Source organism: Mus caroli, unplaced genomic scaffold (genome assembly GCF_978045245.1).
Source record: "Mus caroli unplaced genomic scaffold, Mus_caroli_1 scaffold_14, whole genome shotgun sequence".
NCBI classification, from domain to species: domain Eukaryota; kingdom Metazoa; phylum Chordata; class Mammalia; order Rodentia; family Muridae; genus Mus; species Mus caroli.
This window is the reverse complement of record NW_028227269.1, coordinates 82,295,197-82,314,224: the sequence shown is the minus strand read 5'-3', so window position 1 is coordinate 82,314,224 and position 19,028 is coordinate 82,295,197. Positions and strand designations below refer to the sequence as shown.

At 49.8% G+C, this 19,028-nt stretch overlaps 2 protein-coding genes across 10 annotated transcripts in view; one reads left to right on the top strand and one right to left on the bottom strand.

The window, feature by feature from the left end:
- The window catches only part of Numb (NUMB endocytic adaptor protein), a 138,232-nt gene extending 133,458 nt beyond the window's left edge, over nucleotides 1–4,774 (top strand). For 5 of the 7 annotated variants that reach the window (XM_021178572.3, XM_029484586.2, XM_029484593.2 and 2 more), the window contains 2 exons: nucleotides 1,459–1,605; nucleotides 2,622–4,774. In XM_021178572.3, coding sequence (XP_021034231.3) covers nucleotides 1,459–1,605; nucleotides 2,622–3,337 — 863 coding nt within the window. In that variant the 3' untranslated portion in view covers nucleotides 3,338–4,774. The remainder of the gene's footprint in view (nucleotides 1–1,458; nucleotides 1,606–2,621) is intronic. The other 2 variants (XM_021178573.3, XM_029484588.2) reach the window with 1 other exon arrangement.
- An 18-nt stretch (nucleotides 4,775–4,792) lies between these two features.
- Papln (papilin, proteoglycan like sulfated glycoprotein) overlaps nucleotides 4,793–19,028 on the bottom strand; it is a 30,472-nt gene continuing 16,236 nt past the window's right edge. For all 3 annotated transcript variants that reach the window (XM_021178969.3, XM_021178970.3, XM_029484585.2), the window contains 10 exons: nucleotides 18,701–18,839; nucleotides 17,127–17,601; nucleotides 16,402–16,539; nucleotides 16,028–16,152; nucleotides 15,616–15,769; nucleotides 15,021–15,158; nucleotides 12,678–12,805; nucleotides 12,481–12,589; nucleotides 10,005–10,171; nucleotides 4,793–6,937 (listed from right to left, as the gene is read on the bottom strand). In XM_021178969.3, coding sequence (XP_021034628.1) covers nucleotides 6,762–6,937; nucleotides 10,005–10,171; nucleotides 12,481–12,589; nucleotides 12,678–12,805; nucleotides 15,021–15,158; nucleotides 15,616–15,769; nucleotides 16,028–16,152; nucleotides 16,402–16,539; nucleotides 17,127–17,601; nucleotides 18,701–18,839 — 1,749 coding nt within the window. In that variant the 3' untranslated portion in view covers nucleotides 4,793–6,761. The remainder of the gene's footprint in view (nucleotides 6,938–10,004; nucleotides 10,172–12,480; nucleotides 12,590–12,677; nucleotides 12,806–15,020; nucleotides 15,159–15,615; nucleotides 15,770–16,027; nucleotides 16,153–16,401; nucleotides 16,540–17,126; nucleotides 17,602–18,700; nucleotides 18,840–19,028) is intronic.

Here is a 19,028-nt window from a genome sequence, read left to right as displayed (position 1 = left end):
GCTGCACTACAGGACAGTGCTGTTACCCCTGGAAGAAGCTGCCATAACTCTTTATTTTGCTTCTGGGTCTCAATCTTTTGACATAATCATTTGTCCATAGCTTTTCTTCTCATCTAACAGGCATTTATAGTACTAGAAAAAGTAAACTTGATATATCAAGCACTTAACAGTGCCTGACACACTGGGAAATGCTCACATGTTGTCTTATTTAATCTTCAAATAGTTCTTTAAGGTAACCATTACAAAGAAGAAGACTGAGGCTCGGATAGGCTGAGTGAATTGTGCAAGCTGTGCAGCTGGGATTTAAATTCAGATCTTCCTGCCCCACTTACATCCCACTGCCGTCTGCTTGTAGGGCACTGGGTATAGAACCTGAACGGAGCAATGTCCTTTGTCTTTAGAGGGCTTCCAGTCTTTAGCTGATGTAGTTTTGTTGTTTCATAGCCCCAGGTAAACAATACCAATACCCTGACCCAGTGTGGTTGTCCAGTCCTAAAGGGACATCATCCATGCTAAAACATGATGGAAAGCTGGAATACAGACTAGAGACTGATAAAGGAACAGGCCTTAGGAGATGAGGAGAGGAAGCCCAGCTCTCTGGATATTATGACTATTACATGGGGAAAAGACAGAGATAGCAGCAAATGACAAATGTATTAAAGTAAATGGAAACACATACCATGTGATTGTTTTTACCAGTTGTATAGGCAAACTGTAGACCCCTCATTCATGGCCTCCGTTTCTGAAGTTTCAGTTGCCTATGGTTAACTACTATCTCAAAACATTAAATAGAAAATTCCAGAAACAAAACATTCATGTTTTAAATATGTTTATTATAATATGTTCTTACAGTAATTATTAGCCTCTTGGTGTACCAAGCTTATAAATTAAACTTTATCCTAGGTTTTAATGCAGAGGTAAAAACATAGTATTATACCAGGGGCTATCTGGCTTTAGGCATCTGTAGAACACATTGGAACTCATTCCCTAATCCCAGATTTATGAGACTTTTGAAAGAATTAAATTTGGTGTATATAAAATATTGTTATCTTGATGCTGAGAACATACTAAGAAATTATTATACTTAACCCATTATTATTGTTGGCCTGATTTGATCTTTTAGAAAAGTGTAGAACAAAATGCTTTATCTACTTAATTTTAAGCCAAAGCCTAGTTGCTAAACAATCAATTTAATTTGAAATTGTATTTATTAGGCTTCATTTTTGTCTCTCATATACATATTTTCAAAGAACAGTCATTTATCAGTACAATTATTTGATATGATCTCTGTTTCTGTGAAAAGGTATGTATATCCACTGCAGGACTGCATGATCATCCCCGCACCAACTGCTCTGTCTTGTCTGTTCCAATGTTGTACGTTGGCCTGACTGACCCATCTCGTGTAGCTTGGACACCCTGCATGAATTAACTCCATCCATGTTGTCTGCTCCATTGTAGCTAATGGCACTGACTCAGCCTCCCATGTGCTTACTGCTAAGCCAGCCAATACTGCTCTAGCACCCGTAGCAATGCCTGTCCGTGAAACCAACCCTTGGGCCCATGTCCCTGATGCTGCTAACAAGGAAATTGCAGCCATACATCCGGGTAAGGTGGCCAGAGATGTTGAAATAGATTTTGGGAGCAAGTTCTAAAAAATGGCCAGCTACCTGAATGAGGACTACTATGAAAACTATATTCTTTCCTAGACAGAAGTGGCTGTGAGAAATAACTGGGAATAAAAGGATTAGATGGACTGTTCTCAGGACTGTGGGACTTGGCTGCCATAGAATTCTAATAAGCCACTGGATTTTAGTAGCACACAGCTGCCTATGGGTAAAGGTACCATGCACTGCAGGCTCATCTAAAGTGCCACAGACAGACTTTTTTGTATCTTTACTAGCTTTTCTGGGATGGTTTGGAGCTAGAGACCTGCCTGCCTGTGCCTCTGAGTGCTGGGATTAGAGGTTTACTCCACTACTGCTGACGTCTGGAGTAGGGGAAAGGGGATAGATAGTTTTTTAATTATTCATGGTTTTGGTTTTGAGGTTTTTGGTTTGGGGTTTGTTGGTTGGTTGGTTGGTTGGTTTGGTTTGGTTTTTCGAGACAGGGTTTCTCTGTGTAGCCCTGGCTGTCCTGGAACTCACTCTGTAGACCAGGCTGGCCTTGAACTCAGAAATCCACCTGCCTCCCGAGTGCTGGGATTAAAGGCATGTGCCACCACTGCCCAGTAGGATTTGGGTTTTTAAGACAGAGCCTTGTTCTGTAGCCTGTAACTCAGTCCATCTGCCTCAAACTCCTTGTTTGTGAACACAGGCATGCCCCTTGGGCCCAGCTCTGTGAGCCATGGAGTATTATAGCCAGTTCTCTGCTAGGGATGTGCCATGGCAGCATGAAAGGGTTCTGACACCAGCCAGCTGCCTTGCTTTAGGGCATCTGAGCCTCCACATGCCTTCAGATGACATGGTGCTCTAACAGGATACCATCCCACTAAAGCAGAGTCCTAGGCTGGTAACACTTCAGTCCCTCCATCATGGGACATTTTGGATCATTCACATAACCAAGGTTACCAAGTAAGAAAGACTTCTAACTCTTCCCCACTCCCTCTCTCTCTCTGGTTCTAGGGACTGAGTGGGGTCAGTCTTCTGGTGCTGCCTCTCCAGGTCTCTTCCAGGCTGGTCACAGACGCACTCCCTCTGAAGCTGACCGCTGGTTAGAAGAAGTGTCAAAGAGTGTGCGGGCCCAGCAGCCGCAGGTCTCAACTGCCCCTCTGCAGCCAGTTCTCCAGCCGCCTCCACCCGCCGCCATTGCCCCTCCAGCACCTCCTTTCCAAGGACATGCCTTCCTCACGTCCCAGCCTGTGCCCGTGGGTGTGGTCCCACCCCTACAACCAGCCTTTGTCCCTACCCAGTCCTACCCTGTGGCCAACGGGATGCCCTACCCAGCCTCTAATGTGCCTGTAGTGGGCATCACCCCATCCCAGATGGTAGCCAATGTGTTTGGCACTGCGAGCCACCCTCAGACCACTCATCCACATCATTCGCCAAGTCTGGCCAAGCAGCAGACATTCCCTCAATATGAGACAAGTAGTGCTACCACCAGTCCCTTCTTTAAGCCTCCTGCTCAGCACCTCAATGGTTCTGCAGCTTTCAATGGTGTAGACAATGGCGGGCTAGCCTCAGGAAACAGGCATGCAGAAGTCCCTCCAGGCACCTGCCCAGTGGATCCTTTTGAAGCTCAGTGGGCCGCACTAGAAAGCAAGTCCAAGCAGCGTACAAATCCTTCTCCTACAAACCCTTTCTCCAGTGACTTACAGAAAACGTTTGAAATAGAACTTTAGGCAGTCTCTGTGACAGGTGTTTTCTGTACTTAGGCAAGAGCAGGGGGTGGAGGGCAAAGGAGCAAAGGGGACTTTGCTTTCCAGATCAGCACACTTTTCACTAATCCCAGAGGTCCCAAAGAGCAAGTCCAAGCACAGTCCAGCAAGGGGTGACGTCCACAGAAGTGAGGCAAGCCTCCCTGGAGAGGACTGCCCTGCAGCTAGGCTAGAGAAGTCAAGGAAACCTGGCCTTCTGGCCCCTCTGACCCTAACAAATCTCTGGCAACAGAGAGGCAGAAGATCTGAAGAGGAATCTGTATTGAAAGCACATTTACTGGAATATGAAACATAACAGAAGCAAAACAATCTCCCTTTATTTTCAGGCCAGCCACCCGTTCCTCCCAGTCCTGGGCTGTCTCAGCGATCGCTCGATGGGGACAGTGTGGCTGGGTGAAGCCAGGCAGGCTGTGCTGCTGGGTTCACGGGAGGGCACAGCAGCAGCTGCCCAGTAGAGCTGTAGTCTGGGGATAAAGCTGAGCTTCCATTTTGAGTTACAGAATAAATATTATAAATATATATATATATATCAAAAAGCCAAAATCTTTATTTTTATGCACCTAGAATATTTTAAATAGTTCTCAATATTAAAAAGTATGAGTTGTAAGTAATCTTGCCAAAAGTGAGCGGGTTAGATGTAAGAAATTGTACATAAGATTGATTTATCATTGATGCCTATTGAAGTAAAAAAGAGGAAGGGTTGGAAGTTGTAGGCAGGAGCCCTGGCTTGTTTGTGACCATTCATGTTAACTAGCACACTGCAAAATGGTCATACTGATGACCCGTGCAGTCACTAGATAGTAGTTTTAATAAGATGAGCAAGCAGTGTTGTCCTGGTTTTAAACCTATGGTGAAATTCTAATGTCATCATTTGAATGGAATCAAATCTATGCTCTAGAGAATGTATGTTGAATCCTTTACATATCATTGCAATTTCCTTATGTTAATCCTTTAGCATTACGGTGACAATGACATAATCATATCCAGAAAAGGGAACGCAGGCTATTGTGTCGGTTTGTAATGTGGGTCTTAATGGGTTCTGTCCTTGAAGTTTTGTTCCCATAAGTTTTACAGGGATGAGATTCTGGTTTATGTGCTGTGTGTGTCTGTGTCCCCTTCTGCCCCAACCATGAACAGAACATCCCATGCCAGTTGCAGCTACTTGACCATGGGTAACAACATGAGACCCCATCTCATTTTTACTTTGAACGTTGGCCTTACAATCAAATGTAAGTTATATATACATATATATATATATATATATTTGTACTGATGAGAATTTATAATCTGCTTTAACAAAAATAAATGTTCGTGGTAGAGTTTTTGCCCATGAAGGGCTGTTCTTATTTGCAAATGAGTTTATAGTTCTGTTTTTAATCTAACTCTCTTTTTACCACTCATTTCTAACTTGTGACTGTAAAATCTTTTGGGGGGATTAGTATATCCTTAAATTTCAGGGTATGACTGGGATCTGCAGCAATAGTATGGTCTACACCAAGAAGCCAGAGACTATTAGCCCCAGCCCAGGGGTAGAGTGGAGCTGTGGGTGTAGAGACAGGGTCTCACTATGTAGCCCTGGCTGGCCTTGAGCTCAGAGATCCACCTACCTCTATCTCTCAAATGCTGGGCTTTAAGGTGTGTGTGTCCCACCATGCCTAATAGCACTGCTTCTCAGTCTTAGCTATAGATTGGAATTACCCAAGGTGTAACTCAGTGGAACATGTTCTAAGCATGCATGAGATCCCCCAGTGCATACACACACAGGCATGTTCACACACCACCTATAATACCAAGCCTACTCACAAGGCCAATTAAGTCAGACTATCAGTGGAAGAGGGGAGGTTCCCAAGCTGTGCTTTAGACTGAGGAGTTACTTGTGTGCTCTGTGTAGCGTGTAGTTCAGCACCCTGACCTGGAGCAGTTCGTCCCTCACTCCCCAATTCAGCCCCTACTCCAACCTGCAACAAAAATGTCTGGAACCTAGATATTCCTCAGCTCTCTGAGCAAAATGACCTGAGACACCACTCACACAGGAAGCTTTGTGTTCCAGCAAGTGTCAGAACTTTGCTCCCATAGTAACCTGTGTTACTAGACAGTCTTCCAGAGGAGTCAGAGAAAACGTGGGACGAGCCCTGGAAGCTCATTAAATCCAGGCATCTTCCTAGAGCATTAAGAAATCAGAGATTGTAAAAGATGCATGCCTTCCTGCAGCTCAGACTACTAAAATCACTGCCCTGTCACATTACATCCAGCTGATGCTGGGTTCTATGGGTTGTTTACTCTGAGACAGGAGCTCACTGTGGCCCAGGCTGCCTCACACTGTGGCTCTCCTGCTTCAGCCTCTCAAGCCCTGGGATTGTAGGCATGCAGCACCATTCACAGCTGTTGTTCTATAGACTTTACAGCTGTGCTTCTGTGTATGCAGTCAGGACAGCTGGCCTGAGTCAGTTCTGCTGTCCACCAGGGAGGTTCCAGAGAGCACACACAGCCATCAGGCTTGGCAGTGAGTGCCTTAACCACTGAGCCATCTCACCAGCTCCCAGCTGCTGTTTGCAGCATAGTCTGAGTTTCTCTAGCAACAGATAAGCTCCACAGATTCCTACTTAAGGAAGCATGACTCTTCGCTACTCGGAGCAGGCCAGTGAGCTGTGTAAGGAGTGAACCTTTTCAGACTGTCTGGCTTTTCCATCCCACATCCCTGCATCACAGCCTATGGCCTCCACCTTGCTGAGTGCTTTTCCCCAGCATTATACTGTGAGCTTCACACAGTGATGGTGGTGAAGGCAGCTGTGCCACTGCCACTGCCTAGGAAGATGGACAAGCCTGAATGACTGCTCACCTCTCCCCACAGACCTGGATTCTAGCAGGAATGCTTGTCTGACTGAGCAGTTACCGCCCCCCTACCATCACAGACACCCCATCCAGCTGGCTCTGCAGTGTGCTAAGTGGATTCTCAAATTGAGCCCCTCTCACCCAAAATCAAACGTGCTTTGAAACACGGACAGTTTTGAAAGCTGACATGGCAATTGGGTCTTTCAAGCTTCGGAGCATTTCAGAACTTTAGGTTAGGGATGTTCAATTAGTAAAGTCTACAAATACTTAAAAGCTTAAAACACTTTGGTCCAAAGCATTTCAGATAAAAGGTGCTCGGTGCAGCAGATACTATAGAGGGGAGGTGTAAAGGGTTCCTCTTCTTCACAGCAGCCTGTGGTCATACCAGACAGACCCTGCTGAGCACTACAAGGGAAGCCGGCACTGGCAGCTGCTGGGGGCTCAACCCTGGATTTCTGAGAGGGGCAAGATCTGAAAGACGACTCCCTCTGCAAGCCATGTCTTACCATCCCTTCTCCCCGGCAAACTATCCAGAGCTGGCGCCACAGCCAGCCTTTCATCCCTGCTGCCACACAGGCTGGGCATTCGGCTGGAAGCGGGAGCAGCTGGCACAGCAGAAGCTGGAGTAATATTCATTGCCACAGAGCTGGGCCTGCAGAATCAACGCACAGTTGGCCAGCTCCGGCTGGTCGGTGCAGTCCTTGCCAAGGTCCCTGGACTGTGCGGCTGGTGCTGCAGGACAAGGAGAGAAAGGACTGAGGCAGCTCTTGCTGCAGCCTCTCACAGGCCCTCCTGTGACCCTTATCTGTGGCCTATGCCCAGTGCACAGCCTTTTCCCAGGCTTTCCCATTACTGGCTAGACCATCGATGGCTCCACATTAACTTCCTGTCCTACTGTCTGGAGCTGGAAAGCCAGTGACAGCTATATGGGCCCAGATTGGCAGGAAAGATAGGAGGGTCAGTCCTCGGGAAACTGGAAGTCAGCAAGCCATTGCCATCTTCCTATTGCTACTGGGTTCCGCCAACCTCCCCAGCTTGCATCTGTCTCCTATATCCCCATCTTTCCTGGTTTCCACCTGAGAACGTGATGAATCTTCAAAGTTCTAAGACTACACAGAGGCCCAAGCCCATGTGCCACCCTCAATATCTTACGAGTGTCTGGTGATTGTTAAGAGTTTGATTCCACTCTCTCATCCTGCAATTACCCCTCTTCTCTCTGCAGGCTCTGTGCAGCACTGTCCCTACCACGAGGCACACAGGGCTAGTATCTCCATTTCCCTATTCCTTCAGAAGATACCATGAAAAGACCAGACCACCCAAACAGCCTTCAAAAGGAGGTTTGGCACGCTTACCAGTACAACCAGAGGACTCTCCCTGCACGTCTGTGGTAGCAAACAGTTTTTTTCAAAGTCTGAAACTTTGATTCCAACTATGAGCTGTAACAGCCCCAGGCTATCATGATAGGTGCTCCAGACGGGGCTTAAGACAAGTCACTTCCCCATGTGATGGAGAGAATAAAAACATCCCCCTCAAAGGGGTGCTCCAAGGACTGTGCTGAGTTATAGTGTAGCAGACACCTGGGATCTCTGTTGGGAGGCTGAGGCAGACCACAGCTTCAAGGCCAGCTTGGGCAACTCAGTAAGACCCTATTTCAAGCTAAAAATACTAAAGAAGAGAGGAGAAAGACATAGGGGAATAAGTTTGGTGGTAGAGTATAGGGTGCTTGTCTGTAACACAGAACCCACTTAAAACAGCACCCAGGACATGCCATAACCACAGCAAAAACCTGAGTGCTGTCTGCTGCCCTGGCCCCACAGCCGTGTCCTCCCCTCAGAAAATGAGACAGACAGAATCCCCACAATATATCCTATTCACTTAACCCTTGGGCAGAACAAGCCAGGGTGAGAAAAGCCTAAGCCACCACCCCATGCCAACTAACTCCAGTGCTCCCAGTCGGCAGCATGAGACACTATGTGACTCCAAACCAACGAGTTAGAACATAGATCTGCAGCCTGGTCAGTGGAAGGAATACAGACAGGCCGGAGGGGGACAGCTGGGCTTCTGGAGAGATGCCTCCAGAATATGGAGCATATTCTTAGCCACATGCAGCAGAGAGCAAAAGAGGCCTGTGGCCGTGGGTGGGGTCTGGGAGATCACACATCACCAAAAGCCTAAAAGCCTACTAGCCACCATTGTCAAACAAGCTTCCCTCACTGTAGACACATCTATGGCTGATCACAAATGTAAACATCCAGGTCCCCTTGAGGAGTTTGGTAGTGTGGTAGGTTTTGTTTTAAGTCAGGATAATGTCAGTCATATCCTGTGCAACCCAAGTTCTAGAATTCATAGGCGTGTGTCCCCATGTGTCACCATGCTCAGATCCTCAGTCTCCTAAGGACCCTTCCCTTCACCACAGTAAATCTGCATACTGGGGTTTCCTGATCAATGTATAGATGAGTGGGATTTTCTAGAAACATCAAAGGTAGAAGTCCTGCCATATGGGACTTTGACCAGAGTGCGGTCACACAGGCACACACAGTCACAGCCATGTGAGTCTCCATATTGCAGAGCACTTGGCTGGGCCCTGGGTTCCCAGGGATCTCAGGGAGTTCACAGAGGGAAACCCGAGTGTCAATCTCACAAAGCAACACTGTAGCACACACCTTCAACCCCTGGCCAGTTCTCACCCTCAGTCTGGCATCCAGGAGGACAGCCAGGCCTGCCCCCGTGGCACGGCAATGTTCAAGCACACTAGGCAGTTGGTACCATTACCGCCAAGCCAAGACCCTTTCTCCGGCATCTTCAGGATGCACCTCAGATTATGAGAACTGGCTGCTTGACTGGAGGCTCTGAGCTGTTTGATGTTCCATCTCCCTGAAACACTAAGACCTGTGGAGAGCACTGTGAGGGGCCCCTCTTGCCCTGTCACTTAAACACAGAGCCCCTGCAAATTTGAACATCAAACAGTCCTGCTTCACGAGTTCTGAGATGGAGCTTAACAGAACAGGCACAGTAGCACCTTGGAAGCAGAGGCAGGGAGATTAAAGGTGAGACCAGCGTTGGCTACATAACAAGTTCAAGGTCAGCCTGGGCTACATAAGTTAAGTAAAATCAGGAGTCAAAAAGCCTGGGCTTGAGTCCCAGCTGGCCACAAATCTGCTGTGTGAACAGTGGGAACACCCTGCAGCTCTCTGGCTGCCTGTCTCGTGGAAAAAGGGTGAGGGTGACTGTATCCTATTACATGCCTAGATGATCAAAAACACACGTTTCCATCCTACAGCCATTTTTTATATAAATTTTTAATCTTTATCTTTAAATTACAAACTGTACATGATTTGGAAAGGAGACTGTGCCAACAATGATCAAAGAATCTGTCCTATGCCTTTTCTCTTCTATTTATTTATTCTCCGTGTTTGTCACGGTGCTGGGCTAGAGCCTAAGGCCTTAGGCAAGAGCTCTGCACTGAGCCACAGTCCAGACCCACAGGGCCTTCTGCCACCCTGATTAGAATTTGTAGACTTTAGCAGCCAACCACCATGAACATTATGTTAGGGATAAAGCTGGTGACCTTGAATGACAGAACTCTGGCCACTTTGCTACATCTTCACCACGGCCTTAGATGGTGGGCTAGCCCCAGTAAAGCGAGGCTCTAGGGCCATAATAAACACCCACCCCTGTTACAGTGCCAGAAACCGGAACGTGAGCACAGATGAGAACGAGTGTCTTGGATCACTAAGCTCGTGGCCCTTGGTGCTCAGCTGCCTTCAGGACAGCAAAGCCCACGACGAGCCTTTCTCACCTGGGAGGGCCACCTTCACCTCGGTGCTGCGACTCACAGCCTGGCTCCCACGGAAGGCACTGCATGTGTAAGAGCCCTCATCCCTGGGCCGCAAGTTGTGGATCAACAGTGTGCCATCTGGGGACTGGTGCACACGGTGACCGTCTGCCTGTATTGGCAGGCCATTCCTGGAGGGGAGAGAACATCGGGAGAGGCATGCCCTGAGAGGCCTGGGAGAGGAGAAAGACATTAGCCAAGTCTATTCCAGAGCTAACCTTCTCTCCCCATGAGGGTGGGTAGAAGACACCTCAGGGAAGAGAGGACAGGTGCACTCAATTAGTAGGAGGACATTAAAAGCCAAGTGACACAACTCAGCTCACTCGTCACAGTTTGCCCTGAATCCACAAAGGAGCCCACTCCAGCTTGTCACTGACAAATGCCAGGCCCCCGGGTCAGGGGAAGGATACATGTGCCTTCATGGCACAGGAGAGGTTGCCAGTGTCCAAAGAGCCTCCCACAAGAAAGAGGCAGCTGGTGTGAAGAGAGGAGACCGCAGCAGGACTGGCCAGCCGAAGAGGACCGTGGGCATTTGGGAACTTGAAGACAAGCTGTCACTGTCAGAGCAAGAAGGCAGAGGGAGCCAGTCAGGACTCTTGAGTTCCTAGCAAATGTTTAAGCAGGCAATGGGAGTGGCTAGGGGCTTGAGGGGAGCAGGGTCTGGCTGGGGTGGCCTGGAATAAGGGCAAGCAGCGAGCAGGTGCTGCTTCGTGCACACAGAGAAGATGACAGGACACTGAAGTATACAGACAGTGAAGGTCAAATGTAGGAGGTGGAGACAGAAAACCAGACGGCTTGGGTGATGGTGGTTCTAGGACCTACCTCCTCTCCCTAAGAGGGCAAACGGATGACTGGGTCTCAGCTCGCTGATGCCTGCCACTCACTCACTCACATCACTCACTGATGAGTAGAAAGGAGTGAATAGTGAGATGGTGCTTTGAGTCTGAGATAGCTGTGAGATGTTAAATCTGAGATCTGGAGCCGCAAAGTCCAGACCCAGAAGTGTATCGTTTGCACCTGTGGATGGGTACGTCTCCAAAGCTGTCCAGGTGACAGCTCTGAGGACACTAGGGAAGCCATGGGAAGGGAGTGTTTTGAGAAAAAAAAAGCAAGTGGCCAGTAGGACATCACCACAGATGAAGGAAAGACTGAGACCTCCTGTGGTGGGAGGGGCAGGGAGGTGATTGGTGGCCTCTCCAGTACCATGTCCTCTAGAGCAGGAGCCAGATGTAAACAAAGCAATGATCAGTAGAGACAGCAAGATGTCCCCATGCTTCCAAGTGGGGACTCTGTGAGCACTGAAGCCCCTGGCATCAAGGTCATCTAAGAGGCACCGGACCTCCACTGTCACTCTCACCCCCCACCAATGCATCTCTCCAGGAAATGCATCTCTCACCCCCCACCAATGCATCTCTCCAGGAAATGCTCGCCGTTGGCCACTTGTTACTCCTCCCAAGAGCATCTTTCCCTCTTGCTCCCTCCCTGGTCTCTTCCCTGACTCTCCCTGATCCAAAGCCTTACTACTTTCCTTTATGCACAGTCAGCACCCGAGGGAAACCTGGACCAGGGCCATTTCTCAGCTCATAGTGGACTGAGTCCAAGTGACCCCCAAATCTCCAAACAGTAACCTAAGTTCTGATACAGTTTGGATCAGAGTTCACGAAGTTGGGGCCGGAGAGATGGCTTAGCAGTTAAGAACTCATTCTTGCAGAGGACCATGGTTCAGTTTCCAGCAACTGCATGGTGGCTCACAGCCATCTATAACCCCAGTTCCAGGAAATCCGACCCCTTTTCTTTCTCTTTCTCACCCTCCATAGGCACCAGGCCTATATGTTGTACACATACACATGTAAGCAAAACATTCATACACATAAGTACATTTGAAAAAAAATCATTGAAGACTCCAAAGCTGCATGCAGCCCTGAGGGTCTCAATATGGAGGAAACAGCCATGTCCGGAAATTCTGTTCACTGTCGTAACCTGGACAGAGAGAATGCTCCTGTCAGCAAGTAGATGTTCTAGATGCTGCCAAACCTATCATGCACAAGCCTAAAACAGCAAGTTTGTCTGGTCCAATATTTCAGTGATACTAAGGTTAAGAAATTAGTTCCTGGTGTAGTAGCATACACCTTTAATCCCAGCACTTGGGAGGCAGAGGCAGGCGAATTTCTGAGTTCGAGGCCAGCCTGGTCTACACCAGGACAGCCAGGGCTATACAGAGAAACCCTGTCTCGAAAAACCAAAAAAGAAAAAGAAAAGAAAAAGAAACGGCAACCCAGCCAGTGGGAAAGCTGTCCTCTGGAGCTCTGTGGTGTAGGAAGAGGCTGCAGCCTCCAACCCTGGCCCTAGGCCTCAGAGCATGGCATAGGGGCAGTGTTGACAGTGACATTTCTGACAGAGTGAGACTGTACTGACTGCACTGACTGGAGTACCACTTTACCTGGACCACCGGATGTTCACACTTTCTCCAGCCACCACACACAGAAGCCTGGCAGTGTCACCCTCTGCCACCGTCACAGCAGGAGGCAGGCCTGTGATTGTCAGCTCCCCTAGGCATGAGAAGACATTGTCAGTGGCTAGCCCAACCCCTCTGCCACCTCCCACCACTTTCCCCCCACCCCCAGACTTCCTCCTTACTGAGAACTCTGAGCTGGACCCAGCGCTGGTCTCGGTCCTGCCCATTAAAAGCAACACAGCTGTAGTAGCCACCATCTTCCACAGCCACTCGGCTGATGACCAGAGAGCCATCAGGCTGCACCTGGTGCCTGGGGATGAAACACAGTCATTGTCTTTGACCCAAGTGGATCAGGGGAGGCATTGTAGGGAGGGGAGCTGGGCAGGACCCTGCTGTTCAAAAATGCCTACCCAGAGAGCCGCTGAGGCACACTTGAGCCACACAGTGCAGTGCCTGCACTTCAGTAAGTCACTTGATGATACCTGGCTTCTAAACTCAGTAACACATCATTTCACATTTTCTGATTTAAAAGCTATTTGGGGCCAGGTGTGTTGGCCTATAATCCCAGAACTCAGGGACTGGCAAAGCAGGAGGATTGCCATAAGTTTTTGATGCCAGCTTGGTATACATCGTGACTCCCATGCCAGTCTGAGCTACAGTGTGATCTGTATGTCAAAAAACAAAAAAAAGGTGGGTGGAGAGACGAGTTGTAGCGTGGGCCTTTAATCCCAGCACTCAAGAGGCAAAGGCAGGGGGAATCTCTTGAGTTTGAGTTTGCTCTACAGAGCAAGCTGCAAGTCAGCCAGTGCAGTAAAGTGCTTGTCTTGCAAGCATAAGAACTAAGTTCAACCCTCAGAATCCATATTTAAAAGAGAGGAAGGGGGAGGAAGAGAGGCAGGCAGGCAGGCAGGCATCGGGGGTCGGGGGGAGAGTGCTTATAATTGCAGCACTGGGGTTGCCAGGCTTGCCCTTCTCCCCCCTTTCCTTTTGCCTTGCTAAAAACCATGAGATTACATTCCTAAAGCAAGCAACCGTAGTTGACTTTCATTTGCTACTTAGTGGGTTCTTTTTCCCACCCTTTATCACACACACACACACACACACACACACAGTTTCAACCTCTTTCACTACATAGGAGAGAAAGGATAGGGTGGAAGGAGAGAGATCCCTAAATCTAATTTCTTTCCTTTTGTTGCTTCTTTGCTACTAACAAACTGCAACCTACCCCACCCCCGAATGATTGACAACAACCTACCCTCTGGGGGTGGAGGAGCTAGCATTTATGTATCCTCTGAAAAGTTCCCAAAATTCCAAACATCATACAATTGCAGAAATAATCTGGTAGGACCTCACTTGTGCCAGAGCACAAGGCAAAGCACCATCAGCTGCTGCTGACAGCTCGGTGCAGCCCTGCAGCTGGCATGAAACAAAAGTACACGCTCTTCATCACAAGCCACCAAGGTCTGTTCCCTAACTTGGCCACTTCCCGCTCCTGAGGCTGACTGCTAAGGTCCAACTCTCAAAGTACTGAAGGCCAGCAATCAAAAGCCCCCTTTGGCTCACCTAATTAACATGCCCAATTAAATACCTCATCCTGGCAGGGGGGTTCTTCTTGTACGTATTTTTTAAAGATTTATTTGTTATGTATACAATGTTCTGCCTGCATATATGCCTGTACATACATGCAGAAGAGGGCACCAGATCTCATTACAGATGGTCATGAGCACCATGTGGCTGCTGGGAATTGAACTCAGGACCTCTGGAAGAGCAGTCAATGCTCTGATCCTCTGAGCCATCTCTCCAGTCCCCTCTTGTACCTTTATAAACCACATCTTCCTATGGGCCACTCTAACCAGAGACACTATCTTCTCTATCCAGAAACAGTCCTTTGTCCCACTGTAGGACAAACATCCCGCTCCTTCCCTGTCCCCCTCCTCCTCTAGCTCCTGTCTTTGTCTCTTATTCCCTGCCCTTTGTCTTCTCAGAGATAAATAAATGTCCTTTGTGCTAAGAACTTGGTTTTAGGGGTCCCAAGTGGATGCGTTCCCTTTCAATGGCTCGCACTATATAGTTCAGAGTGTTCTGGAACTCCATACATAGACCAGGCTGGCCTTAACTCACAGGAACTACCTCTGCCTCCAGGGTGCTGGGATTAAAGGCTTAGACTTGTTGTTTTTTGCCATGTGCAAACAGCCTCAAATCCTGTAACAGCCTCAAATTCTGTAGTGAACTGCGTGCTATTTAGCGCCTGTGTGTAACCTGCTGGCAAGCAGCATATGCTTCTGAATAGCTCCCTGCATCTTCCAAGACAGACAGTCAACAGCAGCAATGGGACCACCCAGGGCCTGCAGAGCTGCCTCCTCCCGTGGCCGACCTCCTATTGTCATCAACCATACTTTGGAAATGCCCAGAACTGTTGCGTTCCAACTCTGTCCCTCCAGGGCCTAGAGTCCTGCTCTGGCCTCCATAGGATGAGGCATGGCTAGAGACAGGACAGGGCAGCAGGAGGGAGGGGCTGAATGAACCTGGGAGAAGAGACCAGCTGCCCATCTCTTTGCCACTCGATGGTAGGGACCGGGAAGCCTTCAGCACGGCAGGTCAGCCGGATCCGCTGGCCAGGACTGGCATCTACCACTCCAGGCTGAGTCCGGTCCAGACGTAACCTACAGAACAAGGGGCCTGGTCTTCCACTTCTCTCCACAACAGGGTCCTCTGCATGAGCCTCATTCTCCCTCTCTAGTCAGTATTGGCTTCCTAATATGATCCTTTAGTTCTGTTTAGGACCCCAACGCTGTTGTTAAGAACTGGGGTAAGGTCTGAAAGGCTCGGGCTGCCTGCCACCTTAGCTGACTAAACACACCCAGTATGTCTCTGTCTACCTCCTCCTGCCTATCTGCCACTAGGCCTTGACTGAGGTGCTGCCTTCTTTGCCTCCCAAGTCCCCTGAGATGGAACCACCCTTCAAGGCCAGCTCAAGGAGCTAGGGTTTCCTAATTGTCACCTCTCAGAGCCCCAGTCACTGGGTGGCAAAACCCAAGCACAGCACAAACCTTCCCTCCTCCCCTATTGAGACCATGGACCAGGAAAGGCCGGGAGAAGTGGTGCACGCTGTTGTGTTACCTGGTGGCAGGCCTGGGGTGTGAGGGAGAGAGGACCCTGTGGCCCCCCGCTTCTGCTCCTGTTCCACGGTGCCGAGGACCATGGCCAAGGTCTGGGTTCCTGGGCTCAGGAAAATGCCTCGGCTGGCCCTCAGGCAACACTGCCATGTCACCCCCTGTCGCGAGGCCAAAAGAAGCAAGGTATGAGCTTTGAGAAGGAAATGGAAGAGGATCCACAAGATCAGAAAAGACATGGGGAAGGAAGAGGGCGACAGGGTGTAGTTCCTGTCCCAGGAAGAAGTGACCCAAGGAAAAACTTAAGCCTTTCTAGGGTGGGTCAGCCCCTGCGCAGCCCCTCCCTACCTCCCTTCTTCAGTCCCAACTCTTGTTTTGTGAGACTCTGGGAGGTAGAATGAACGGGATGGGACAGAAACCTGTGACTTGAAGCTGTATCTCCTGGGGCTCATGGCCTGGCCTGTGGCTGCCACAGCTATAGATGCCAGCATCCTCCGGCCTCAAGCGGCTGATGATGAGGGAGCCATCTGCCTGGAGCTGGTACCTGAGTGGAGAGAGGAGAGATGTGATTTCTGGGCTCCTGAGGGCAGTAAGAGTCTTCCAGCTCCCATGCTACCAGAGAAGACCATAGCCCCATAGCACTCTGAGCCCTCTCACACTTCCAAGGCATGCCAGAAGGGCTTCTCTACAAGAGAGGACATTGCACATACAAGAGGTGGAAGGTAGCGACTGCTCACCAGTATCTTACAGTGTACCTCTCACGCAGGAGATGGGACCATGGTTTTACACGCACCTGTTAGAGGAGATGGGCCGGCCCTCTTTCTGCCACCCTGCCTGGAATTCCGGGGGGATGTTGCCAGGGCAAAAGAGTTGTACCGCCTGCCCTGGAGCTGCCTGTACCAGGGAGGGTTCAGAGCCTGCCAATCGGATCCTGGAGAGATGGGAGGGTATGCATCTGCTGCCTCCTGGCACAGGAGCATGGCCAGGGAAACACTCTTGTAGACATTTGTAAGGCTAGAGTCCCATGGGAGACACCCCCAGGCACTGCCCCTGAAGCAGACAGCCCAAGGGGGTAGGAGGAGACCGAGAAGGGCCACAGGACAGACCATGTGTGGAGCCGACCGGCACAGAATGGTTGACCCTTGCAGCGTGTGTTTCGGTTCCTTAAGTCTGCTCATTTCCCCAAGCCCCTTATTCATACAATGGAACGACTGATAAATAACAAGCAATATCAAACCTACAATATATTCAGGGAGTGGGACATTATCACTATTTCACAAGTGAAGAACCTGAGGTTCAGAGCTAGCTTTTCCAGCTAGACACAGACCTTGGTACAGTAGCTAGATGAGAGGATGAATGTAGGAACCGATACCTCTATTAACCCACAGCATCCCTATCTGTAATGAGATGATGACAAGATCCACCTGGCCAGACTGTCTAAGAGTCAGAAATAAAGCATGGGATGGGGTTCGGCCCTGGCCTGGGTATCCTATGCCTTACCTGGGAAGCAGGCCTCACCTGTAGGAGGGGCTATGTGTAGGCGGCACTGCTGGCCTAGCCTCTCTGTCCAGTCCAGGAACTCTGGGCCGGATTTCCTGGCCTCCAGGCCGGTTTCCATGGGCTGGGATGTGGGGTGGCTCCCCTGGCCCAGGCTCTTGTTCTCTCCGCCAAGGGCTTCCAGAAGGGGAAGGCAGTCTCGGGACTGTGGCTCCTGCCCTGTGCCAGTCAGGTTCCTGCTGGCCTCCAGGACCACGTTGGCCACCATCCACATGGACACGATGCCCACCGGCTCCTGCTTCAGGATGGCGGGGCCCATGCTGTCCCCGGCAGGTGTTCATGCACTCCTGCTCCGATGCAAAGTTATTGGCGTTGCCATGACAGCCACCATACCAAAAGCGGTTACACCGGCCCACTGATCCCACAAAGTACCAACGGGCGGCCCAGTCTCCACAGGACCCTTGAGCACTAGGCAGCAGACACCGCACTGGGTAGGCTGTGGATTGGGGATGGAAGATTTCACCAGTGAGAACACTACTCACTTTCGCCTTAAGGAGCATACTTGTCCTGCTTTAAAGAGCACAGCCCCACTCTTGCCAGGACCCCTGACCTCCCTTAGGAGCCCAGGGTCTGTCCTAGACAGCAGCCTCCACCCATACCAAACTAGAGTCCCCAGGAAGAAAAGACCAGGGCTCCCTGAGCAAGCTAATGTCCCTTCCAGCCTGATCCTCATGGTGTGGTGCGCACATAAACCAACCGGGAGTTCATTGTGGCTGCCTCTGAGGGGCTATGAATGTACGCAGCAGGACAGCTGGTCAGCCTAGACAGCCTGCTCCATCTCTTCATGTTCCAAGTGGCCTTGGCTGCCAGTCCTGATCCCCACCCTTCTGCAGAGCCCTGGGCCACCAGGCTATCAGACTTTAGATGAATATTCTCATGACAGAGCCCGGAAGCACCACCCATCTGCCATCCCATGCTTCAGCCCCGACCTTCTCTCTAAAACTCAGCCGCTACTCCCTGTAACATACACCCCATCTCAGGCACAGGCAAGCCCTACAGCACATTGCCTACTTTGTCCTGCCCTTCCTTTGGGAGGAGCCTCATTCCAGACACAGGATGGACCTTGTTTTATTTAAGATCCCCATTTTTCTTTCTCTCTCTTTCTCTCTTTCTTTTCTTTTTTCCTTTCTTTCTCTCTCTCTTTTTTTGACATAATCTTATAAACTTCAGGTTGGCCTTGAACATAGTATATAGCCAAAAATGACCTTGAATTTCTGATCATCCTGCCTCTCTACCTCTCAAGTGCTGGGATTATAAACCTGTACCACCATATCTGGTTTATGTATCACCGAAGGTTGAACCCAGGGCTTGGTGCATGCTAGGTAAGCACTCTTCCAACTGAGCCACATCTCCAGCACCGAGAGTTCCACTTATAATCCTCCCAGCCCAATGTGAACATCTTAGATGCAGGACCGTCCCTCTGGCCTGGTATCAGGTGTGTGCTCACACACTGGGAAACCTGAGTCAATGAGGTATGGCCATGTGTTGGGGATGAGGATCCAGTGAGATAAGGATGAGAAGGGGCCCTGGCTCACCATAGCTGGGCTGGCCCACACAGCCTTCCCCCAGCGGACCCGCTGCAGAAGCCACATTGTCATAGCAACATCCAAACCTAGAGCTTCGACACTCACTGGGCTCGCCTTCATGGGCCTGGGGTTGGTGGATCTTGGGGTTCTGAAGAAAAAGCCAGAGGTTGGGGACTTAGGAACAAATCTTGTTTTCAGTGGCGAGCTTGGGCTGACCAGAGGGAGGGTGACAGGAAAAGGGAAGGGACACAGCTATGAGTCAGAGGCAGAGAACCCCACCCAGGCCCCAGGGGAGTTCGGACACCATCTCTGAAGCCCTGGTCTTTGAAAGGATGGC